The 26,641-nt window shown below is 43.8% G+C and overlaps 1 protein-coding gene across 1 annotated transcript in view; it reads right to left on the bottom strand.

Moving 5' to 3' along the window:
- The window catches only part of LOC106590596 (beta-1,3-N-acetylglucosaminyltransferase manic fringe), a 35,176-nt gene extending 20,441 nt beyond the window's left edge, over positions 1 to 14,735 (bottom strand). Inside the window, exon 1 of the mRNA XM_045708343.2 lies at positions 14,189 to 14,735. Coding sequence (XP_045564299.1) covers positions 14,189 to 14,620 — 432 coding nt within the window. The 5' untranslated portion in view covers positions 14,621 to 14,735. The remainder of the gene's footprint in view (positions 1 to 14,188) is intronic.
- Between the last annotated feature and the right edge of the window lie 11,906 nt (positions 14,736 to 26,641).

The raw sequence follows: 26,641 nt of genomic DNA, 5'->3' as shown, positions 1-26,641 counted from the left end.
AACAGTGTTTTACGGGGTGTAATTCACCACGGTGTGTAATATAACAGAGCAGCCTCTGGGTGGATGAAACAGTGTTTTACGGGGTGTAATTCACCACGGTGTGTAATATAACAGAGCAGCCTCTGGGTGGATGAAACAGTGTTTTACGGGGTGTAATTCACCACGGTGTGTAATATAACAGAGCAGCCTCTGGGTGGATAAAACAGTGTTTTACGGGGTGTAATTCACCACGGTGTGTAATATAATAGAGCAGCCTCTGGGTGGATGAAACAGTGTTTTACGGGGTGTAATTCACCACGGTGTGTAATATAACAGAGCAGCCTCTGGGTGGTAAAACAGTGTTTTACGGGGTGTAATTCACCACGGTGTGTAATATAATAGAGCAGCCTCTGGGTGGATAAAACAGTGTTTTACGGGGTGTAATTCACCACGGTGTGTAATATAACAGAGCAGCCTCTGGGTGGATAAAACAGTGTTTTACGGGGTGTAATTCACCACGGTGTGTAATATAACAGAGCAGCCTCTGGGTGGATAAAACAGTGTTTTACGGGGTGTAATTCACCACGGTGTGTAATATAATAGAGCAACCTCTGGGTGGATAAAACAGTGTTTTACGGGGTGTAATTCACCACGGTGTGTAATATAACAGAGCAGCCTCTGGGTGGTAAAACAGTGTTTTACGGGGTGTAATTCACCACGGTGTGTAATATAACAGAGCAGCCTCTGGGTGGATAAAACAGTGTTTTACGGGGTGTAATTCACCACGGTGTGTAATATAACAGAGCAGCCTCTGGGTGGATAAAACAGTGTTTTACGGGGTGTAATTCACCACGGTGTGTAATATAACAGAGCAGCCTCTGGGTGGATAAAACAGTGTTTTACGGGGTGTAATTCACCACGGTGTGTAATATAACAGAGCAGCCTCTGGGTGGTAAAACAGTGTTTTACGGGGTGTAATTCACCACGGTGTGTAATATAACAGAGCAGCCTCTGGGTGGTAAAACAGTGTTTTACGGGGTGTAATTCACCACGGTGTGTAATATAACAGAGCAGCCTCTGGGTGGATAAAACAGTGTTTTACGGGGTGTAATTCACCACGGTGTGTAATATAACAGAGCAGCCTCTGGGTGGATAAAACAGTGTTTTACGGGGTGTAATTCACCACGGTGTGTAATATAACAGAGCAGCCTCTGGGTGGATAAAACAGTGTTTTACGGGGTGTAATTCACCACGGTGTGTAATATAACAGAGCAGCCTCTGGGTGGTAAAACAGTGTTTTACGGGGTGTAATTCACCACGGTGTGTAATATAACAGAGCAGCCTCTGGGTGGTAAAACAGTGTTTTACGGGGTGTAATTCACCACGGTGTGTAATATAACAGAGCAGCCTCTGGGTGGTAAAACAGTGTTTTACGGGGTGTAATTCACCACGGTGTGTAATATAATAGAGCAGCTCCTCTCATCCTGTCTATATCTCTCTCTCTCCTTATCTCTCCTTCTCTCTCTGTGTGTGTGTGTGTGTGTGTGTGTGTGTGTGTGTGTGTGTGTGTGTGTGTGTGTGTGACTTAGTGTTTGTGTGTAGTTCTGTGTGTCTCTGTGTGCTAATGTGTGTGTGTGTGTGTGGGTGGTGGGTGTGTGTGTGTGTGTGTGTGTGTGTGGTGTGGTGTGGTGTGTGTTTCACCAAGGAGAAGGGACTTACTCTCCACAGTATGACTCATATCCTCCCTGGTCTCAGAGGTGGTGTGACATCATGACAGTCCTGTGTAGCTCAGTTGGTAGAGCATGGTGAATGCAATGCCAGGGTTGTGGGTTTGATTCCCACGGGGGACCAGTATGAAAATGTATCCACTCACTACTGTAAGTAACTCTGGATAAGAGTGTCTGCTAAATGACTACAGTGTAAAATGTTAGGAACTGAACCAAGTGTGTGTGTGATGCACAGAGATACTGTAAAATGTGTGTACTGGTACTCTATAAAAGGCAGCGATTGGTCCAGCGTAGGGATGAAGTAATTGCCTTAAAAGCTTTAGTGCACTAGATGAACTGCATGTATCTATCATAGAGCCCTGTCTTCCCACTACAACACACACACCCATGTGATCTGCCCCACTCCCCGAAACAACAGTACAGCCTCCTTCTAGCTCTCATATTGAGTATAGCTACCTCGAAATCTTCCCTTTAGCCATTTTATAGCTCTCCTCCCCCTAGCCCCCTGTGGGTACTTTTCTTTCTTCTCCTCCGCATCCCTCCATCCCATCACTCGTTCAAAGGAGGAGTAATTCACAGATCGATTCCCTGGTGATGAAACCAAAAGAGGCGCTGCTTGACTCAGGACCCAGAGGCCCTGTGTCATTAGTTTCCTCCCTGACAGTCATAATTCAGGCAACTGCACCAGCACCACGGCTCCATAATGTCCGCTAGGCCCCTATCATTCTGCCTGGGCTAAAGAGGCTGAAGAGCCAACATGGCTGAGTGGGGGCTGGCAGTGGCTCGTAAACTAGACAGTGGGAGTTGAATGGGAGAGAGAGAGAGAGAGAGAGAGAGAGAGAGAGAGAGAGAGAGAGAGAGGGGGGGGGGGGGGGGGCTGTAAAACATAGCTGGATAGATTTCTCTCCTATAGAGTGTAATGCAGCTGGGTCCTGTATCAGTGTACTACTGTGACTTTAAATCATCTGTCTCTTCTAATGGAGTATGGACAGGAGTACATAGTTTATCTTTTGTGTTGTGTTGTTTTGACACACACACACACAACACTACTACAGGATGCTGTGTGTGTCTGTGTGTTTGCTGTCTGTGCCAGGGTGACGCCACAGCTGCAGAGCAACAACGCTGAAATGGAAACTGACCTGAGAACAGGAAGTCTATGAAGAGAACATAGAACTGTGTGTGTGTGTGTGTGTGTGTGCATGTATGTTAGGGTCGAGAAAAACAAATAGCCAGAATCTTTGCGTTAACGTTCCACTTGTAAGAAATGAAAATAAGCAACATTAGACTATATACACATCATCTGTAGATAGTAGCCATGACAACACTGTTGGAGGGAAAACATTTCCTCTGAAGTTCTACAGAGCTTCCTTTCTGACTCTCAGCTGAAGAGAGAGACGGGGGGAGAGAGAGAGAGCTGATGATTTCACTTCCCTAAAACTAAGACTAAAGTTAACATCTGCTGAGGACCAAACCACGAGTCACCCTGTCTGTCCATCTGAATCACTGGCTGACGAGAAAGTATAAAGACTTTTACACGACCTGAAGAAATAGCTGACATTTGCATACTTCTTCAGAGAAAAGGCACGTATAAAATGTGCCTCATGTTTTGAGGAACAGGTAAATGGGTCAAAAAAATGGTTTGAAAACATGTATTGGGAACACTATCATCGTCTATGAGAAGCAAAAATGGAATGATAAGTGCCAACTGCCAATGAAGTAGTGTTCTACAGCTTTTACAATACAAAGTACTCATGCATATCTGCTTGGCAGTCATTTCACACAAACACAGCTTCCAACAGCCATCACAAACACTTCTAGAAGTGTGACACCGTTAGATGCTTGTTAGGATTTCGCTTTGACAAGACACTTCAAGATAGGACCTAGGAATATAGGGTCTGTGTGTGTGTGTGTGTGTGTGTGTGTGTGTGTGTGTGTGTGTGTGTGTGTGTGTGTGTGTGTGTGTGTGTGTGTGTGTGTGTGTGTGTGTGTGTGGGGGGGGGAATTTGCTACCCCTACCATACAGCCAAACCTAACACATCATCAATGGGACTACTAGACTACTCCTCACATATGCTTCACTAGAACTCTGATACAGTCTGATAGTCAAAAGCCTCAGTCATGTTGACTCAGCGTAGAAGGTATGGAAGTAGGAAGTGCTGCTTTGATTTGTAAAGAACATGACTGTTCAAAACAGGAAGAGGACCAGCTGAGTTGGGCCATAGTGAATAAATATAATAATATAATAACTGTAGACCTATTCCCATGTTACCACTGTGCACCTACCATGTAATAACTGTAGACCTATTCTCATGTTACCACTGTGCACCTGCCATGTAATAACTGTCGACCTATTCCCATGTTACCACTGTGCACCTGCCATGTAATAACTGTAGACCTATTCCCATGTTACCACTGTGCACCTGCCATGTAATAACTGTAGACCTATCCCCATGTTACCACTGTGCACCTACCATGTAATAACTGTAGACCTATTCCCATGTTACCACTGTGCACCTGCCATGTAATAACTGTAGACATATTCCCATGTTACCACTGTGCACCTACCATGTAATAACTGTAGACCTATTCCCATGTTACCACTGTGCACCTACCATGTAATAACTGTAGACCTATTCCCATGTTAGCACTCTGCACCTGCCATGTAATAACTGTAGACCTATTCCCATGTTACCACTGTGCACCTACCATGTAATAACTGTAGACATATTCCCATGTTACCACTGTGCAGCTACCATGTAATAACTGTAGACATATTCCCATGTTACCACTGTGCAGCTACCATGTAATAACTGTAGACATATTCCCATGTGACCACTGTGCAGCTACCATGTAATAACTGTAGACCTATTCCCATGTTACCACTGTTCACCTACCATGTAATAACTGTAGACCTATTCAAATCTTACCACTGTGCACCTACCATGTAATAACTGTAGACCTATTCCCATGTTACCACTGTGCACCTAATATAACAACTGTAGACCTATTCCCATGTTACCACTGTGCACGTACCATGTAATAACTGTAGACCTATTCAAATCTTACCACTGTGCACGTACCATGTAATAACTGTAGACCTATTCCCATGTTACCACTGTGCACCTACCATGTAATAACTGTAGACCTATTCCCATGTGACCACTGTGCACCTACCATGTAATAACTGTAGACCTATTCCCATGTGACCACTGTGCACCTACCATGTAATAACTGTAGACCTATTCCCATGTTACCACTGTGCTCCTACCATGTAATAACTGTAGACCTATTCTCATCATACCACTGGAAACCTACCACGTAATAACTGTAGACCTATTCCCATGTGACCACTGTGCACCTACCATGTAATAACTGTAGACCTATTCCCATGTGACCACTGTGAACCTACCATGTAATAACTGTAGACCTATTCCCATGTTACCACTGTGCACCTGCCATGTAAGAACTGGAGACCTATTCTCATCTTACCACTGTGCAACTACCATGTAATGACTTTAGACTTATTCCCATGTTACCACTGTGCACCTGCCATGGAATAACTGTAGTCCTATTCCTATGTTACCTCTGTGCACTTAGCATGCAATAACTGTAGACCTATTCCCATGTTACCACTGTGGACCTGCCATGTAATAACTGTAGACCTATTCCCATGTTACCACTGTGCACCTACCATGTAATAACTGTAGACCTATTCTCATGTTACCACTGTGCACCAACCATGTAATAACTGTAGACCTATTCCCATGTTACCACTCTGCACCTGCCATGTAATAACTGTAGACCTATTCCCATGTTACCACTGTGCACCTACCATGTAATAACTGTAGACATATTCCCATGTTACCACTGTGCACCTACCATGTAATAACTGTAGACCTATTCCCATGTTACCACTGTGCACCTACCATGTAATAACTGTAGACATAATCCCATGTTACCACTGTGCACCTACCATGTAATAACTGTAGACCTATTCCCATGTTACCACTCTGCACCTGCCATGTAATAACTGTAGACCTATTCCCATGTTACCACTGTGCACCTACCATGTAATAACTGTAGACATATTCCCATGTTACCACTGTACACCTACCATGTAATAACTGTAGACCTATTCCCATGTGACCACTGTGCACGTACCATGTAATAACTGTAGACCTATTCCCATGTTACCACTGTTCACCTACCATGTAATAAATGTAGACCTATTCAAATCTTACCACTGTGCACCTACCATGTAATAACTGTAGACCTATTCCCATGTTACCACTGTGCACCTAATATAACAACTGTAGAACTATTCCCATGTTACCACTGTGGTAGACCTATTCCCATGTGACCACTGTGCACCTACCATGTAATAACTGTAGACCTATTCCCATGTGACCACTGTGATTCCCATGTTACCACTGTGAACCTACCATGTAATAACTGTAGACCTATTCCCATGTTACCACTGTGCACCTGCCATGTAAGAACTGGAGACCTATTCTCATCTTACCACTGTGCAACTACCATGTAATGACTTTAGACTTATTCCCATGTTACCACTGTGCACCTGCCATGGAATAACTGTAGTCCTATTCCTATGTTACCTCTGTGCACTTAGCATGCAATAACTGTAGACCTATTCCCATGTTACCACTGTGGACCTGCCATGTAATAACTGTAGACCTATTCCCATGTTACCACTGTGCACCTACCATGTAATAACTGTAGACCTATTCTCATGTTACCACTGTGCACCAACCATGTAATAACTGTAGACCTATTCCCATGTTACCACTCTGCACCTGCCATGTAATAACTGTAGACCTATTCCCATGTTACCACTGTGCACCTACCATGTAATAACTGTAGACATATTCCCATGTTACCACTGTGCACCTACCATGTAATAACTGTAGACCTATTCCCATGTTACCACTGTGCACCTACCATGTAATAACTGTAGACATAATCCCATGTTACCACTGTGCACCTACCATGTAATAACTGTAGACCTATTCCCATGTTACCACTCTGCACCTGCCATGTAATAACTGTAGACCTATTCCCATGTTACCACTGTGCACCTACCATGTAATAACTGTAGACATATTCCCATGTTACCACTGTACACCTACCATGTAATAACTGTAGACCTATTCCCATGTGACCACTGTGCACGTACCATGTAATAACTGTAGACCTATTCCCATGTTACCACTGTTCACCTACCATGTAATAAATGTAGACCTATTCAAATCTTACCACTGTGCACCTACCATGTAATAACTGTAGACCTATTCCCATGTTACCACTGTGCACCTAATATAACAACTGTAGAACTATTCCCATGTTACCACTGTGCACCTGCCATGTAATAACTGTAGACCTATTCAAATCTTACCACTGTGCACGTACCATGTAATAACTGTAGACCTATTCCCATGTTACCACTGTGCACCTACCATGTAATAACTGTAGACCTATTCCCATGTGACCACTGTGCACCTACCATGTAATAACTGTAGACCCATTCCCATGTTACCACTGTGCACCTAATATAACAACTGTAGACCTATTCCCATGTTACCACTGTGCACGTACCATGTAATAACTGTAGACCTATTCAAATCTTACCACTGTGCACGTACCATGTAATAACTGTAGACCTATTCCCATGTTACCACTGTGCACCTACCATGTAATAACTGTAGACCTATTCCCATGTGACCACTGTGCACCTACCATGTAATAACTGTAGACCTATTCCAATGTGACCACTGTGCACCTACCATGTAATAACTTTAGATCTATTCCCATGTTACCACTGTGCTCCTACCATGTAATAACTGTAGACCTATTCCCATGTTACCACTGTGCTCCTACCATGTAATAACTGTAGACCTATTCTCATCATACCACTGGACACCTACCACGTAATAACTTTAGACCTATTCTCATGTTACCACAGTGCACCTGCCATGTAATTACTGTAGACCTATTCCCATGTTACCACTGTGCACCTACCATGTAATAACTGTAGACCTATTCCCATGTTACCACTGTGCACCTGCCATGTAAGAACTGGAGACCTATTCTCATCTTACCACTGTGCAACTACCATGTAATGACTTTAGACTTATTCCCATGTTACCACTGTGCACCTGCCATGGAATAACTGTAGTCCTATTCCTATGTTACCTCTGTGCACTTAGCATGCAATAACTGTAGACCTATTCCCATGTTACCACTGTGCACCTACTATGTAATAACTGTAGACCTATTCAAATCTTACCACTGTGAACCTACCATGTAATAACTGTAGACCTATTCTCATCCTACCACTGTGCACCTACCATGTAATAACTTTAGACCTATTCCCATGTTACCACTGTGCACCTACCATGTAATAACTGTAGACCTATTCCCATGTTACCACTGTGCACCTGCCATGTAAGAACTGGAGACCTATTCTCATCTTACCACTGTGCAACTACCATGTAATGACTTTAGACTTATTCCCATGTTACCACTGTGCACCTGCCATGGAATAACTGTAGTCCTATTCCTATGTTACCTCTGAGCACTTACCATGTAATAACTGTAGACCTATTCCCATGTTACCACTGTGCACCTACCATGTAATAACTGTAGACCTATTCAACTCTTACCACTGTGAACCTACCATGTAATAACTGTAGACCTATTCAAATGTTACAGCTGTCCACCTACCATGTAATAACTGTAGACCTATTCACATCTTTCCACTGTGCACCTACCAGGTAATAACTGTAGACCTATTCCCATGTTACCACTGTGGACCTACCATGTAATAACTGTAGACCTATTCCCATGTTCCCACTGTGCACCTGCCATGTAATAACTGTAGACCTATTCACATCTTACCACTGTGCACCTACCATGTAATAACTGTAGTCCTATTCTCATGTTACCACTGTGCACCTGCCATGTAATAACTGTAGACCTATGCCCATGTTACCACTGTGCACCTACCATGTAAGAACTGGAGACCTATTCTCATCCTACCACTGTGCACCTACCATATAATAACTGTAGACCTATTCCCATGTGACCACTGTGCACGTACCATGTAATAACTGTAGACCTATTCCCATGTTACCACTGTGCACCTAATATAACAACTGTAGACCTATTCCCATGTTACCACTGTGCACGTACCATGTAATAACTGTAGACCTATTCAAATCTTACCACTGTGCACGTACCATGTAATAACTGTAGACCTATTCCCATGTTACCACTGTGCACCTACCATGTAATAACTGTAGACCTATTCCCATGTGACCACTGTGCACCTACCATGTAATAACTGTAGACCTATTCCCATGTGACCACTGTGCACCTACCATGTAATAACTTTAGATCTATTCCCATGTTACCACTGTTCTCCTACCATGTAATAACTGTAGACCTATTCCCATGTTACCACTGTGCTCCTACCATGTAATAACTGTAGACCTATTCTCATGTTACTACAGTGCACCTGCCATGTAATTACTGTAGACCTATTCCCATGTTACCACTGTGCACCTACCATGTAATAACTGTAGACCTATTCCCATGTTACCACTGTGCACCTGCCATGTAAGAACTGGAGACCTATTCTCATCTTACCACTGTGCAACTACCATGTAATGACTTTAGACTTATTCCCATGTTACCACTGTGCACCTGCCATGGAATAACTGTAGTCCTATTCCTATGTTACCTCTGTGCACTTAGCATGCAATAACTGTAGACCTATTCCCATGTTACCACTGTGGACCTGCCATGTAATAACTGTAGACCTATTCCCATGTTACCACTGTGCACCTACCATGTAATAACTGTAGACCTATTCTCATGTTACCACTGTGCACCAACCATGTAATAACTGTAGACCTATTCCCATGTTACCACTCTGCACCTGCCATGTAATAACTGTAGACCTATTCCCATGTTACCACTGTGCACCTACCATGTAATAACTGTAGACATATTCCCATGTTACCACTGTGCACCTACCATGTAATAACTGTAGACCTATTCCCATGTTACCACTGTGCACCTACCATGTAATAACTGTAGACATAATCCCATGTTACCACTGTGCACCTACCATGTAATAACTGTAGACCTATTCCCATGTTACCACTGTGCACCTACCATGTAATAACTGTAGACCTATTCCCATGTTACCACTCTGCACCTGCCATGTAATAACTGTAGACCTATTCCCATTTTACCACTGTGCACCTACCATGTAATAACTGTAGACATATTCCCATGTTACCACTGTGCACCTACCATGTAATAACTGTAGACCTATTCCCATGTGACCACTGTGCACGTACCATGTAATAACTGTAGACCTATTCCCATGTTACCACTGTTTACCTACCATGTAATAACTGTAGACCTATTCAAATCTTACCACTGTGCACCTACCATGTAATAACTGTAGACGTATTCCCATGTTACCACTGTGCACCTAATATAACAACTGTAGAACTATTCCCATGTTACCACTGTGCACGTACCATGTAATAACTGTAGACCTATTCAAATCTTGCCACTGTGCACGTACCATGTAATAACTGTAGACCTATTCCCATGTTACCACTGTGCACCTACCATGTAATAACTGTAGACCTATTCCCATGTGACCACTGTGCACCTACCATGTAATAACTGTAGACCCATTCCCATGTTACCACTGTGCACCTAATATAACAACTGTAGACCTATTCCCATGTTACCACTGTGCACGTACCATGTAATAACTGTAGACCTATTCAAATCTTACCACTGTGCACGTACCATGTAATAACTGTAGACCTATTCAAATGTTACAGCTGTCCACCTACCATGTAATAACTGTAGACCTATTCACATCTTTCCACTGTGCACCTACCAGGTAATAACTGTAGACCTATTCCCATGTTACCACTGTGGACCTACCATGTAATAACTGTAGACCTATTCCCATGTTCCCACTGTGCACCTGCCATGTAATAACTGTAGACCTATTCACATCTTACCACTGTGCACCTACCATGTAATAACTGTAGTCCTATTCTCATGTTACCACTGTGCACCTGCCATGTAATAACTGTAGACCTATGCCCATGTTACCACTGTGCACCTACCATGTAAGAACTGGAGACCTATTCTCATCCTACCACTGTGCACCTACCATATAATAACTGTAGACCTATTCCCATGTGACCACTGTGCACGTACCATGTAATAACTGTAGACCTATTCCCATGTTACCACTGTGCACCTAATATAACAACTGTAGACCTATTCCCATGTTACCACTGTGCACCTACCATGTAATAACTTTAGATCTATTCCCATGTTACCACTGTTCTCCTACCATGTAATAACTGTAGACCTATTCCCATGTTACCACTGTGCTCCTACCATGTAATAACTGTAGACCTATTCTAATAACTTTAGATCTATTCCCATGTTACCACTGTTCTCCTACCATGTAATAACTGTAGACCTATTCTCATGTTACTACAGTGCACCTGCCATGTAATTACTGTAGACCTATTCCCATGTTACCACTGTGCACCTACCATGTAATAACTGTAGACCTATTCCCATGTTACCACTGTGCACCTGCCATGTAAGAACTGGAGACCTATTCTCATCTTACCACTGTGCAACTACCATGTAATGACTTTAGACTTATTCCCATGTTACCACTGTGCACCTGCCATGGAATAACTGTAGTCCTATTCCTATGTTACCTCTGTGCACTTAGCATGCAATAACTGTAGACCTATTCCCATGTTACCACTGTGGACCTGCCATGTAATAACTGTAGACCTATTCCCATGTTACCACTGTGCACCTACCATGTAATAACTGTAGACCTATTCTCATGTTACCACTGTGCACCAACCATGTAATAACTGTAGACCTATTCCCATGTTACCACTCTGCACCTGCCATGTAATAACTGTAGACCTATTCCCATGTTACCACTGTGCACCTACCATGTAATAACTGTAGACATATTCCCATGTTACCACTGTGCACCTACCATGTAATAACTGTAGACCTATTCCCATGTTACCACTGTGCACCTACCATGTAATAACTGTAGACATAATCCCATGTTACCACTGTGCACCTACCATGTAATAACTGTAGACCTATTCCCATGTTACCACTGTGCACCTACCATGTAATAACTGTAGACCTATTCCCATGTTACCACTCTGCACCTGCCATGTAATAACTGTAGACCTATTCCCATTTTACCACTGTGCACCTACCATGTAATAACTGTAGACATATTCCCATGTTACCACTGTGCACCTACCATGTAATAACTGTAGACCTATTCCCATGTGACCACTGTGCACGTACCATGTAATAACTGTAGACCTATTCAAATCTTACCACTGTGCACCTACCATTTAATAACTGTAGACCTATTCCCATGTGACCACTGTGCACCTGCCATGTAATAACTGTAGACCTATTCAAATCTTGCCACTGTGCACGTACCATGTAATAACTGTAGACCTATTCCCATGTTACCACTGTGCACCTACCATGTAATAACTGTAGACCTATTCCCATGTGACCACTGTGCACCTACCATGTAATAACTGTAGACCCATTCCCATGTTACCACTGTGCACCTAATATAACAACTGTAGACCTATTCCCATGTTACCACTGTGCACGTACCATGTAATAACTGTAGACCTATTCAAATCTTACCACTGTGCACGTACCATGTAATAACTGTAGACCTATTCCCATGTTACCACTGTGCACCTACCATGTAATAACTGTAGACCTATTCACATCTTACCACTGTGCACCTACCATGTAATAACTGTAGACCTATTCACATCTTACCACTGTGCACCTACCATGTAATAACTTTAGTCCTATTCTCATGTTACCACTGTGCACCTGCCATGTAATAACTGTAGACCTATGCCCATGTTACCACTGTGCACCTACCATGTAAGAACTGGAGACCTATTCTCATCCTACCACTGTGCACCTACCATATAATAACTGTAGACCTATTCCCATGTTACCACTGTTCACCTGCCATGTAATAACTGTAGACCTATTCCCATGTTACCACTGTGCACCTAATATGTAATAGCTGTAGACCTATTCCCATGTTACCACTGTGCTCCTACCATGTACTAACTGTAGACCTATTCCCATGTTACAGCTGTGCACCTACCATGTAATAACTGTAGACTTATACCAATCTTACCACTGCACACCTACCATGTAATAACTGTAAACCTATTCCCATGTTACCACTGTTCACCTACCATGTAAGAACTGTAGACCTATTCTCATCCTACCACTGTACACCTACCACGTAATAGCTTTAGACCTATTCTCATGTTACCACTGTGCACCTGCCATGTAATAACTGTAGACCTATTCCCATGTTACCACTGTGCAACTACCATGTAATAACTGTAGACCTATTCTCATGTTACCACTGTTCACCTGCCATGTAATAACTGTAGACCTATTCCCATGTTACCACTGTGCAACTACCATGTAATAACTGTAGACCTATTCCCATGTTACCACTGTCCATCTACCATGAAAATACTGTAGACCTATTCCCATCTTACCACTGTGCACCTACCATGTAATAACTGTAGACCTATTCCGATGTTACCACTGTGCCCCAACCATGTAATAACTGTAGACCTATTCCCATGTTACCACTGTGCACCTGCCATGTAATAACTGTAGACCTATTCCCATGTTACCACTGTTCACCTACCATGTAATAACTGTAGACCTATTCTCATCTTACCACTGTGCACCTACCATGTAATAACTGTAGACCTATTCTCATGTTACAACTGTGCACCTACCATGTAATAACTGTAGACCTATTCCCATGTTACCACTGTGCACCTACCATGTAATAACTGTAGACCTATTCTCATCTTACCACTGTGCACCTACCATGTAATAACTGTAGACCTATTCTCATGTTACAACTGTGCACCTGCCATGTAATAACTGTAGACCTATTCCCATGTTACAACTGTGCTCCTACCATGTAATAACTGTAGACCTATTCTCATCTTACCACTGTGCACCTATCATGTAATAACTGTAGACCTATTCCCATGTTACCACTGTGCACCTGCCATGTAATAACTGGGAATAAAGGGACTATTGAGGCTATTGGTTATCCCATGTCACTAATCAGTGATATCTAGGTTATTGAAATAAAATGACTCTGAACTAGGCCTACAGTAAAGCAAAAAGACAGTGATATGCGTATTTTGACTTCTGTTGGCTACTTTATCCCAAAAATGTCAATGTTACTTGATAATTGAAAGGTCCCCCCTCAAAGTACCCTTAAATATTAGGTAACATTTAAACAACGTTGATGAATACGTGCTGGACCAATCAATCACACTCACGTGCTCCTTGGTCTTGGAGATCCACGTCTCGAGGAGGAGAGAGAGGCGCGTGCCGTGGAACCTTCCGGTGCTCTTCACCGCGAGGAAGATGTCCGTTAACCTCAACAGGGATGGAGTGACGACAACCCTTCTCTGTTCCAAAGCCCTCAACTTGTCTCTCCTTCTCTGTATCTCCGCTTGTAAGCCACCAACAGTCTGGTTCATAGTAGAGACAGCGGCGGGTTGTCGAGGAAACTTGGCCGGCTTTGGTGGCTCCTTTGCCGGGGAGAGAGGCGCCTCTTGAATCGAGCGCAGTAAGTCTCCCCCGGACGGATTGTGGATAGAATTGAGTTTGTGGAGATTCCGCGTCCTTAGTTGAAAGTCCACGATTAAAACAATGAAGAACATTAATATAAAAACAGGGAGTGCCCGAAGCATCCTCCTTCTATGCATGATAAACTCAGATTGTTGGCTATTTCATTTGAAGAGGATAGAAAGTGGATGTGATCAAGGGAGTATTATGTCTCGACCCGTTGAACACATCCTCAACTTCCTTCTGTAATGTATTCTGATCTGATTTAGTGATCATCCTCCAATGACAAGCGCCTTCCGTTGACAAATCATTCTGACACTGCCCCACGTATTTTATATGGGCTATCAATTCCTTTTTGTTCCGACAATTTTAAGTTTTAAAAAGTTTGCTGTCCACTCATTGTGACCTTAAATATTCAATTATCCACATCGAAGTTGTAAAGTGTATTCTCAAACTAATATGGATTTCTCTGGCAACTTCCCATCAAAACTTTTATAACTGTTTCTCTCACCAACTGCCGAATTTAGTATGAACCATTTTCTTTCATGAGTTTGACATGTTTGTCTATCTGAGTCTGTCTGGTCTGGTAGCTACACAACGGTCTTCCTACCTGTCACTTCTCCCTGGAGTTTCAGGCCAGCGGAAGGGAGGAGATATGTGTCATTCGTTCCCTCACCACTGCAATCAGTCCGCCTCTTCCCTTCGGTAAAGGCACCGTGGGTAATTTGAATGACAAATTAACAGTAGAGAGAAAAATGTAAAGCCCGTTGGGATTTATTAAAGTTTTTATTGTTTTAATCCATTTACCAATTTTAACATTGTATTTGTAACAGAAAGTAACATAACGTTTGATGAATAATAACGTTTTAGTGACACTTCCACTTGTCAGTGCACATCTGCCAGAGACTCCATCCATAGGATATGACTCACCATTTTAAAGAATTTGAAAGAAAACTACATTGTAAAATAGGAAAGAAAATTCCTGACAGATTTTGAAACTGATGAGACACTACCGGTCAGACAAGCAATAGGGTGGGCTATTTTTTTCAATGAGAACATTCATTGTACAAACCCATCTAATCTTCCCTCTCTCTCCCTATCTCTCTCACTCTCTTTCTCTCCAGGGAGAGAATCTTGCACCAGAGATGAGTTCTTGCATGTGGCACAAAAGCCCAGACTGTTTACGGGTTAATCCTCAACAGGTTCTGTCCATTTCTGACATGACTAGGAGCTTAACTGTTATTGGCAATGCCCAAATAATTCTCCCGCCGCCTCCCAAATGGCACCCTATTCCCTAGTGCGCTATTTTTGGCCAGGACCATAGGGCTCTGGGCAAATGTAGTGCACTATGCAGGGGAAAGGATTATATTTGTGATGGAGCCTTCATCTGTAGATGTGGGGGAAGGAAGCAGCAAGACAACTGCATAGCGTGCAGGGGCTTGATCTGAAGTATGACTAAATGAATAGTCGAGACTGATAAGGACTTGGCAGAGGCTAGAGGGGTTCATTTATGCAGAGAGAGAGAGAAGCACATAGGCTAGTAGAGGTTAATGAATGTCATCACACCAGAGATGGATTTTATGAATTATCAATCATCATGCATGCCCATTGCCCACATCATGTTCCCCAAGCGTTGCCAATTAGAGCCTTAATTATGGCGTGCAGTAGGGCCTAATCACTGCATAGGCCACAGTCAATCAGAAAAGACCTGTCACAGATCAAGCTCGTCCTAATTGCGGTGGGAGAGAAGCGGGGGTTCTCAGAAGTGTTCATAGGGTGGGGAGTTGTGACTTGCCCCAGGCAAAACTCTGGACCTTTGGCTCCAGATCAGATTCCGCTTTAGGCTAATATTCAGTTTTACAGTCTTGTATGCAATATTTCTGCTTGTAGAGTATTCACACAACACTGTCTGTATCCCAGTAAGCATCACATTACTTTAGGCTCGTTCTTGTCTTTGCATACAGTATATAGGCTATCCTCCCCTTTCAGGGACAGCGTTTGATAAAAGAGAGAAAGAGAGGTCAATAAATGGAAGAGAAAGAGGCTGATACAATTAATTCACCAGGGAATCAATGAGAGGGGACAAACGCGCAACCCTCATCCGCACCTTTGTTTGTTTGTCCTTTCTCAGCCTTCTCTTCTTACCATCCATCCCTCCATCCCTCACTTCACTCCTACTGACCGGCTGCCTTCCTTTCTCTCTCTCTCCCTTTCTCCTCCACCTCTCCACCTCCCTCCCTCCATCCCACATCCCCTGTTCTCTTTCTTTCTCCTCCATCCCCTCCCCTCCACCCAATCCCACATTCCCCGCTCGGTCCCCCAGGTAAACCCTAGACGACCTGGGCACACCGCAGCTAGGCAAGGCCCAGGATCGGTTTACGGCCTAGCTGAAAAGGCCCTTTTAAAACAGCAAGTACATTGCTCTCCACTTTGAACAAAGACCCAGAGAATCAAGGGAGTCTTTTAGCAGGGCTTTGTATCTCGGCCCCAATCTATACAGAGGACCAAGGATGCATCCCAAATGGCACCCTATTACCTATAGGCCCCCTGGTAAAAAGTAGTACACTAAATAGAGAATAGGGTGCCATTTGGGGACGCAGCCCAGACAGGGGATTAGACTGTGTTCAAGTGTGGCTTTTTATTGGAGATACATAAAAGAGATTATCCTACAAGTCCTTTACCATAGAAATGAATAAAGAACTCTTTATACACTTTAAAATGTGGCAAAGGTGTCATTTATATTAATTAGACAATGTACTTACAGCGCTGTAGGCTACAGAGTCACATTCACATCCCATACACTACAAATGGTCTGATACCCATGAAGCCAATTTACAGTAGTATGTAAATGTATAAGACTAAGCTATGAATGGGCTCCCATTCTATATAGCCATTTAGGTCAAGCCAGGCAATTCAAAGATCTGCACAAATTAACTGATGTGACTTTTACACAACCATTCAAATAACGAAAAGCTTCATTTCTTGTTCTAGTGCAGTGCACTTTCGGGGCTAGTAGGGCCAATAAATATCTCCATCACTCAAGGGAGACATGGTGATCTGACCCTGAATACGGAGCAATGAGGCTGGGCTGAAGTCGAGCGCTAATCCCCTGTAGAATGGAGGGAACCACTCAGCAGGGGGGTACTTACCTCCAGAAGGAGGGTAGATAGAGTGTCCTTGTGTGGGAAAGAGCGAGCTAAACCGTGGGGGGAGGGTCAGGTCAAATTTTAAGTACCTGACAATCCACCTCTTCACCTCCAACCCTCCACCTGAACGCACGCACGCGCACACACACACACACACTCACTATCTTATCCATCGCAGGATCCTCCAACGTTATGTGTGTATGTAGGTGTGTGTATCACATTACATTAAGGTAAGACTACATGCCTGAACAGGTGACTTATATGACTGGATACCAGAACAGGTGACCTATATGACTGGATACCCGAACAGGTGACCTATATTACTGGGTACCTGAACAGGTGACCTATATGACTGGATACCTGAACAGGTGACCTATATGACTGGATACCTGAACAGGTGACCTATATGACTGGATACCTGAACAGGTGACCTATATTACTGGGTACCTGAACAGGTGACCTATATGACTGGATACCAGAACAGGTGACCTATATGACTGGATACCTGAACAGGTGACCTATATGACTGGATACCTGAACAGGTGACCTATATGACTGGATACCTGAACAGGTGACCTATATTACTGGGTACCTGAACAGGTGACCTATATTACTGGATACCTGAACAGGTGACCTATATGACTGGATACCTGAACAGGTGACCTATATGACTGGATACCTGAACAGGTGACCTATATTACTGGGTACCTGAACAGGTGACCTATATTACTGGGTACCTGAACAGGTGACCTATATGACTGGATACCTGAACAGGTGACCTATATGACTGGGTACCTGAACAGGTGACCTACTGTATATGACTGGGTACCTGAACAGGTGACCTATATTACTGGGTACCTGAACAGGTGACCTATATTACTGGGTACCTGAACAGGTGACCTATATGACTGGATACCTGAACAGGTGACCTATATGACTGGATACCTGAACAGGTGACCTATATGACTGGATACCTGAACAGGTGACCTATATGACTGGGTACCTGAACAGGTGACCTATATGACTGGGTACCTGAACAGGTGACCTATATTACTGGATACCTGAACAGGTAACCTATATTACTGGGTACCTGAACAGGTGACCTATATTACTGGATACCTGAACAGGTGACCTATATGACTGGATACCTGAACAGGTGACCTACTGTATATGACTGGGTACATGAACAGGTGACCTATATGACTGGATACCTGAACAGGTGACCTATATGACTGGGTACATGAACAGGTGACCTATATTACTGGGTACCTGAACAGGTGACCTATATGACTGGATACCTGAACAGGTGACCTATATGACTGGGTACATGAACAGGTGACCTATATTACTGGGTACCTGAACAGGTGACCTATATTACTGGGTACCTGAACAGGTGACCTATATGACTGGATACCTGAACAGGTGACCTATATGACTGGATACCTGAACAGGTGACCTATATGACTGGATACCTGAACAGGTGACCTATATGACTGGATACCTGAACAGGTGACCTATATGACTGGGTACCTGAACAGGTGACCTATATGACTGGGTACCTGAACAGGTGACCTATATGACTGGATACCTGAACAGGTGACCTATATTACTGGGTACCTGAACAGGTGACCTATATTACTGGATACCTGAACAGGTGACCTATATTACTGGATACCTGAACAGGTGACCTACTGTATATGACTGGGTACATGAACAGGTGACCTACTGTATATGACTGGGTACATGAACAGGTGACCTATATGACTGGGTACATGAACAGGTGACCTATATTACTGGGTACCTGAACAGGTGACCTATATGACTGGGTACATGAACAGGTGACCTATATTACTGGGTACCTGAACAGGTGACCTATATTACTGGGTACCTGAACAGGTGACCTATATTACTGGATACCTGAACAGGTGACCTATATTACTGGGTACCTGAACAGGTGACCTATATTACTGGATACCTGAACAGGTGACCTATATGACTGGGTACATGAACAGGTGACATATATTACTGGGTACCTGAACAGGTGACCTATATGACTGGGTACCTGAACAGGTGACCTATATTACTGGATACCTGAACAGGTGACCTATATTACTGGGTACCTGAACAGGTGACCTATATTACTGGGTACCTGAACAGGTGACCTATATGACTGGGTACCTGAACAGGTGACCTATATGACTGGGTACCTGAACAGGTGACCTATATTACTGGGTACCTGAACAGGTGACCTATATGACTGGGTACCTGAACAGGTGACCTATATTACTGGGTTAGACTCCAGTGGATTTTCAGTTCAAAGTAGCTGCTCCTTGACAGCTGGGGGTAAAATAGGTTCACATTATTCTAGACACTGGAGCATTCAGTTGATTAAGTACAGGAGTTCACCCACGGTCAGACTGCAAATCAATTATATGTTTTTCATCCTCTTCACTGCTACCCATCATATATCATCATTAAGAACATCAAGGGATTGTCTATGGACATGTGATCTAGCCAGTAACACACACACACGCACGCACGCACGCATGCACACACACACACACACACACACACAGTAATAAGTCTCTTCTCTTACAGTAATCTGAATCGACAGCACTTGGTTCACGTGAATTTAATTCAAGTAAAATTGCCTAATGGTAATTGACTCGTTCATTTGTACTTTGGTGTCTTTCCGAGATCTTACAGAAGATGGCAGTATAGTACAATAATTTAGAAAAAGAGAGAGCTAGAAAGAGAAAGTGTGTGCATCTGTGTGTGCATGCATGTTTGAGAGAGCAAGATAGAGAGAGAGAGAGAGAGAGAGAAAATGCTATGCGAGCCACTCTCTGGAACCAAGATACACTTAGGCTCAATACAGTCATTAATTCTACTGCATACAAGACACATGTTTATGTAGTGTGAGCATGTCTGTTTCTAAACCAATCGAATCGACCGATCCTGCTGGTTGACAGCCTATCCCCTGGGGTGTCTTTGACACGTCCACTTGATGACATGGTTCTTAGATCAATAACCAATAACATGCCAATCACCAATCAACCCTCTGGTTAGAAAAACACTCCACAGTGACTAAAACCACATAAATGGATGGATCTACAATCATCCCTTCATCCTTCCATCCTTCCATCCCTCCATTCCTGATGAGAAGTGAATTGAAAGAGGAGAGATGTGGAATGACTTGGATAATTTATAGTGCTTGGCCAACTCTGTTCGAGGTTTAGAATTCCCATGTCCACTGGAAGTTCAAAAGGTCATAGCCACAATGACATAATACATGTAGTCTATTGCTCAACCAGCAACAGTTACAAAATGACTAGCCTTTTTGGGCAAACAGATTGCTATTTCTTTTTTCATTCAACCCCCTTACATAAAAGGGCAGACCAGACAATTTAAAAAGTGTTTTACAAAAGAGATGATCAGTGAATGTATTATCTTTGTAAACAAACTCCATATGAATAAAAGTGAGGCCAATACCGTAGAGTTACAACAGGACACTGGAACTGTACAAAGGTTAACTGTAACAGGCGTCGTATAGAGGAGACCAAGGCGCAGCGTGTAGAGTGCTCATCGTTATATTTTAATGAAAACGAACACAAGACAAAATAACAAAATGACAGCCAACAGTTCCGTCAGGCTACAGAAACTAAACAGAAAGCAACTACCCACAAAAACAAAGGGAAAAACAGGCTGCCTAAGTATGGCTTCCAATCAGAGACAACGATAGACAGCTGCCTCTGATTGGAAACCATACCCGGCCTAAACATAGAAAAACAAAACATAGAATGCCCACCCACCTATCACACCCTGACCTAACTAAACAGAGAAAACACAGCTCTCCTAGGTCAGAGCGTGACATTGACTGAAGAAGCCTACTCTCATTAACCCGTAAACTAAAAATCGACACGGTTTATCTAACTTCACTTATAAAATCCACTCATTCTTAGAAAACGTCCTCAGTCACTTTCCTTCACTCTCCTTTTCCTATTGACCACAATTGGTTTCAGGTGTTTTGCCCTTATTTACCGTTTTCTGTTACTGTTTTTTTTAATGGCTCAACAAGAGTATAACCTTCTCGGTGAGCAGTTGTTTACGTATAAAGGCCAGGTGTTTCCTGTGGCTGACGCGCAGGAATTAACCACGGAATATATCGACAGCTTGGAACACTTTGAGATCAAGGACAGTGATGTTTCCTTGTCACTTTCCCCAAATCAGGTGAGTAAATGATTGAAAGGTATTACTTTCACACTGACAGTAGCTACAGAGGTATAATAAACATGACTGGTGCTTGAACATCTATTACAAATTGAGTAGGTTGTAATTAAAGCATGAATAAGCCAACGTTCGCAGTAAACACAATAACAGCTGACTTTCAGCATTCTTATAGGGAAGATGTATGTCACTTACACAAATGATGATTGGCTGAAAGAAATTGACAATAAGGAGATTGTGGGAGCTGTTTTGATTGACTTCAGTGTTGCATTTGACATTATCAAACATAGTCGGCTGCTGACAAACATGTGTTATGGCTTTACGTCCTCTGCTTTATAGTGGTTTGAGAGTTACCTGTCTAACAGAACACAGAGGGTGTTCTTTAATGGAAGCCTCTCCAACATAATCCAGGTAGAGTCGGGCATTCCCCACAAGACATGCCACCAGGGGTCTCTTCACAGTCTCCAAGTCCAGAGCAGACTCTGTGAAAGGCACAGTACTACATCGAGCCATAAATACATGAACTACACCTTATGGAACAACTTGGACTGTGAAGAGACACACACACAGGCAAGTCTAAGTCTAATTATAAATTGGGTGATTCGAGCCCTGAATGCTGATTGGCTGACAGCCGGGGTATATCAGACAATATACCACGGGTATGACAAAACATGTATTTTTATAATTACATTGGTAACCAGTTTATAATAGCAGTAGGGCATCTCAGGGGTTTGTGATATATGGCCAATATACCACGGCTAAGTATTGCGTTGTGCCTAAGAACAGCCCTTAGCCGTGGTATATGGGGTGGCAGGTAGCCTAGTGGTTAGAGCATTGGACTAGTAACTGGAAGGTTGCTAGATCGAATCCATGAGCTGACAAGGTTCAAATCTGTCGTTCTGCCCCTGAACCAATGTAATACCAATGTAATTATAAAAATACATGTTTTGTCATACCCGTGGTATATTGTCTGATATACCACGGCTGTCAGCCAATCAGCATTCAGGGCTCGAATCACCCAGTTTATAATTAGACTTAACAGGTTATCAGACAGATAACTAGATAGGTACATGACTACTCTCAAGAGCTATGTGGCCTAAGGGCAAGAGCTGTACATTTTAATCACAACAGGTTATAGCACAGATAAATATAGGCCAGATATCTCTTCAGTTAACCCACTGTTCCCCAGTAGGCTGTCATTGTAAATAATAATATGAACTTAACTGACTTGCCTAGTTGAACTAAGGTTAAATAAATAGGCCACATTATCTTAACTTAATGTCTACTCTCAAGAGCTACAATATATATAGCCTATCTGTGTTACCTGTGCTCAAGTGTGTATGGGTCAGTGTAGTATTGGACAAAGGGATGGTACCTTGGACAGCGGCCTTATTGACAGAACCTCACTCACTCACTACCATCTAACCCCCACTCACTACCATCTAACCCCACTCACTACCATCTAACCCCACTCACTACCATCTAACCCCACTCACTACCATCTAACCCCACTCACTAGCATCTAATCCCCACTCACTACCATCTAACCCCACTCACTACCATCTAATCCCCACTCACTACCATCTAACCCCACTCACTACCATCTAACCCCCACTCACTACCATCTAATCCCCACTCACTACCATCTAACCCCACTCACTACCATCTAACCCCCACTCACTACCATCTAATCCCCACTCACTACCATCTAATCCCCACTCACTACCATCTAACCCCCACTCACTACCATCTAACCCCCACTCACTACCATCTAACCCCACTCACTACCATCTAATCCCCACTCACTACCATCTAACCCCACTCACTACCATCTAATCCCCACTCACTACCATCTAATCCCCACTCACTACCATCTAACCCCCACTCACTACCATCTAACCCCACTCACTACCATCTAACCCCACTCACTACCATCTAACCCCACTCACTACCATCTAATCCCCACTCACTACCATCTAATCCCCACTCACTACCATCTAATCCCCACTCACTACCATCTAATCCCACTCACTACCATCTAATCCCCACTCACTACCATCTAATCCCCACGCACTACCATCTAATCCCCACTCACTACCATCTAACCCCACTCACTACCATCTAACCCCACTCACTACCATCTAATCCCCACTCACTACCATCTAATCCCCACTCACTACCATCTAATCCCCACTCACTACCATCTAACCCCACTCACTACCATCTAACCCCACTCACTACCATCTAATCCCCACTCACTACCATCTAATCCCCACTCACTACCATCTAATCCCCACTCACTACCATCTAATCCCCACTCACTACCATCTAATCCCCACTCACTACCATCTAATCCCCACTCACTACCATCTAACCCCACTCACTACCATCTAACCCCCACTCACTACCATCTAACCCCACTCACTACCATCTAACCCCACTCACTACCATCTAATCCCCACTCACTACCATCTAATCCCCACTCACTACCATCTAATCCCCACTCACTACCATCTAATCCCACTCACTACCATCTAATCCCCACTCACTACCATCTAATCCCCACTCACTACCATCTAATCCCCACTCACTACCATCTAATCCCCACTCACTACCATCTAACCCCACTCACTACCATCTAACCCCACTCACTACCATCTAATCCCCACTCACTACCATCTAATCCCCACTCACTACCATCTAACCCCACTCACTACCATCTAACCCCACTCACTACCATCTAACCCCACTCACTACCATCTAATCCCCACTCACTACCATCTAACCCCACTCACTACCATCTAACCCCCACTCACTACCATCTAACCCCCACTCACTACCATCTAATCCCCACTCACTACCATCTAATCCCCACTCACTACCATCTAATCCCCACTCACTAGCATCTAATCCCACTCACTACCATCTAACCCCACTCACTACCATCTAATCCCCACTCACTAGCATCTAACCCCACTCACTACCATCTAACCCCACTCACTACCATCTAACCCCACTCACTACCATCTAACCCCACTCACTACCATCTAACCCCACTCACTACCATCTAACCCCACTCACTACCATCTAATCCCCACTCACTACCATCTAACCCCACTCACTACCATCTAATCCCCACTCACTACCATCTAACCCCACTCACTACCATCTAATCCCCACTCACTACCATCTAATCCCCACTCACTACCATCTAATCCCCACTCACTACCATCTAACCCCACTCACTACCATCTAACCCCACTCACTACCATCTAACCCCACTCACTACCATCTAACCCCACTCACTACCATCTAATCCCCACTCACTACCATCTAACCCCACTCACTACCATCTAATCCCCACTCACTACCATCTAACCCCACTCACTACCATCTAATCCCCACTCACTACCATCTAATCCCCACTCACTACCATCTAATCCCCACTCACTACCATCTAACCCCACTCACTACCATCTAATCCCCACTCACTACCATCTAACCCCACTCACTACCATCTAACCCCACTCACTACCATCTAACCCCACTCACTACCATCTAACCCCACTCACTACCATCTAACCCCACTCACTACCATCTAACCCCACTCACTACCATCTAATCCCCACTCACTACCATCTAATCCCCACTCACTACCATCTAATCCCCACTCACTACCATCTAACCCCACTCACTACCATCTAATCCCCACTCACTACCATCTAACCCCACTCACTACCATCTAACCCCACTCACTACCATCTAACCCCACTCACTACCATCTAACCCCACTCACTACCATCTAATCCCCACTCACTACCATCTAACCCCACTCACTACCATCTAATCCCCACTCACTACCATCTAATCCCCACTCACTACCATCTAACCCCACTCACTACCATCTAACCCCACTCACTACCATCTAATCCCCACTCACTACCATCTAACCCCACTCACTACCATCTAACCCCACTCACTACCATCTAACCCCACTCACTACCATCTAACCCCACTCACTACCATCTAATCCCCACTCACTACCATCTAATCCCCACTCACTACCATCTAACCCCACTCACTACCATCTAATCCCCACTCACTACCATCTAACCCCACTCACTACCATCTAACCCCACTCACTACCATCTAACCCCACTCACTACCATCTAACCCCACTCACTACCATCTAACCCCACTCACTACCATCTAATCCCCACTCACTACCATCTAATCCCCACTCACTACCATCTAACCCCACTCACTACCATCTAATCCCCACTCACTACCATCTAACCCCACTCACTACCATCTAACCCCACTCACTACCATCTAACCCCACTCACTACCATCTAACCCCACTCACTACCATCTAACCCCCACTCACTACCATCTAACCCCACTCACTACCATCTAACCCCACTCACTACCATCTAACCCCACTCACTACCATCTAATCCCCACTCACTACCATCTAACCCCACTCACTACCATCTAACCCCACTCACTACCATCTAACCCCACTCACTACCATCTAACCCCACTCACTACAATCTAACCCCACTCACTAGCATCTAATCCCCACTCACTACCATCTAATCCCCACTCACTACCATCTAACCCCACTCACTACCATCTAATCCCCACTCACTAGCATCTAATCCCCACTCACTACCATCTAATCCCCACTCACTAGCATCTAACCCCACTCACTACCATCTAATCCCCACTCACTAGCATCTAATCCCCACTCACTACCATCTAATCCCCACTCACTACCATCTAATC

Source organism: Salmo salar, chromosome 02 (genome assembly GCF_965601325.2).
Source record: "Salmo salar chromosome 02, fSalSal1, whole genome shotgun sequence".
Classification (NCBI taxonomy): domain Eukaryota; kingdom Metazoa; phylum Chordata; class Actinopteri; order Salmoniformes; family Salmonidae; genus Salmo; species Salmo salar.
Note: the sequence above shows the minus strand (reverse complement) of the source record. Positions and strands in the feature narration are given on the sequence as shown.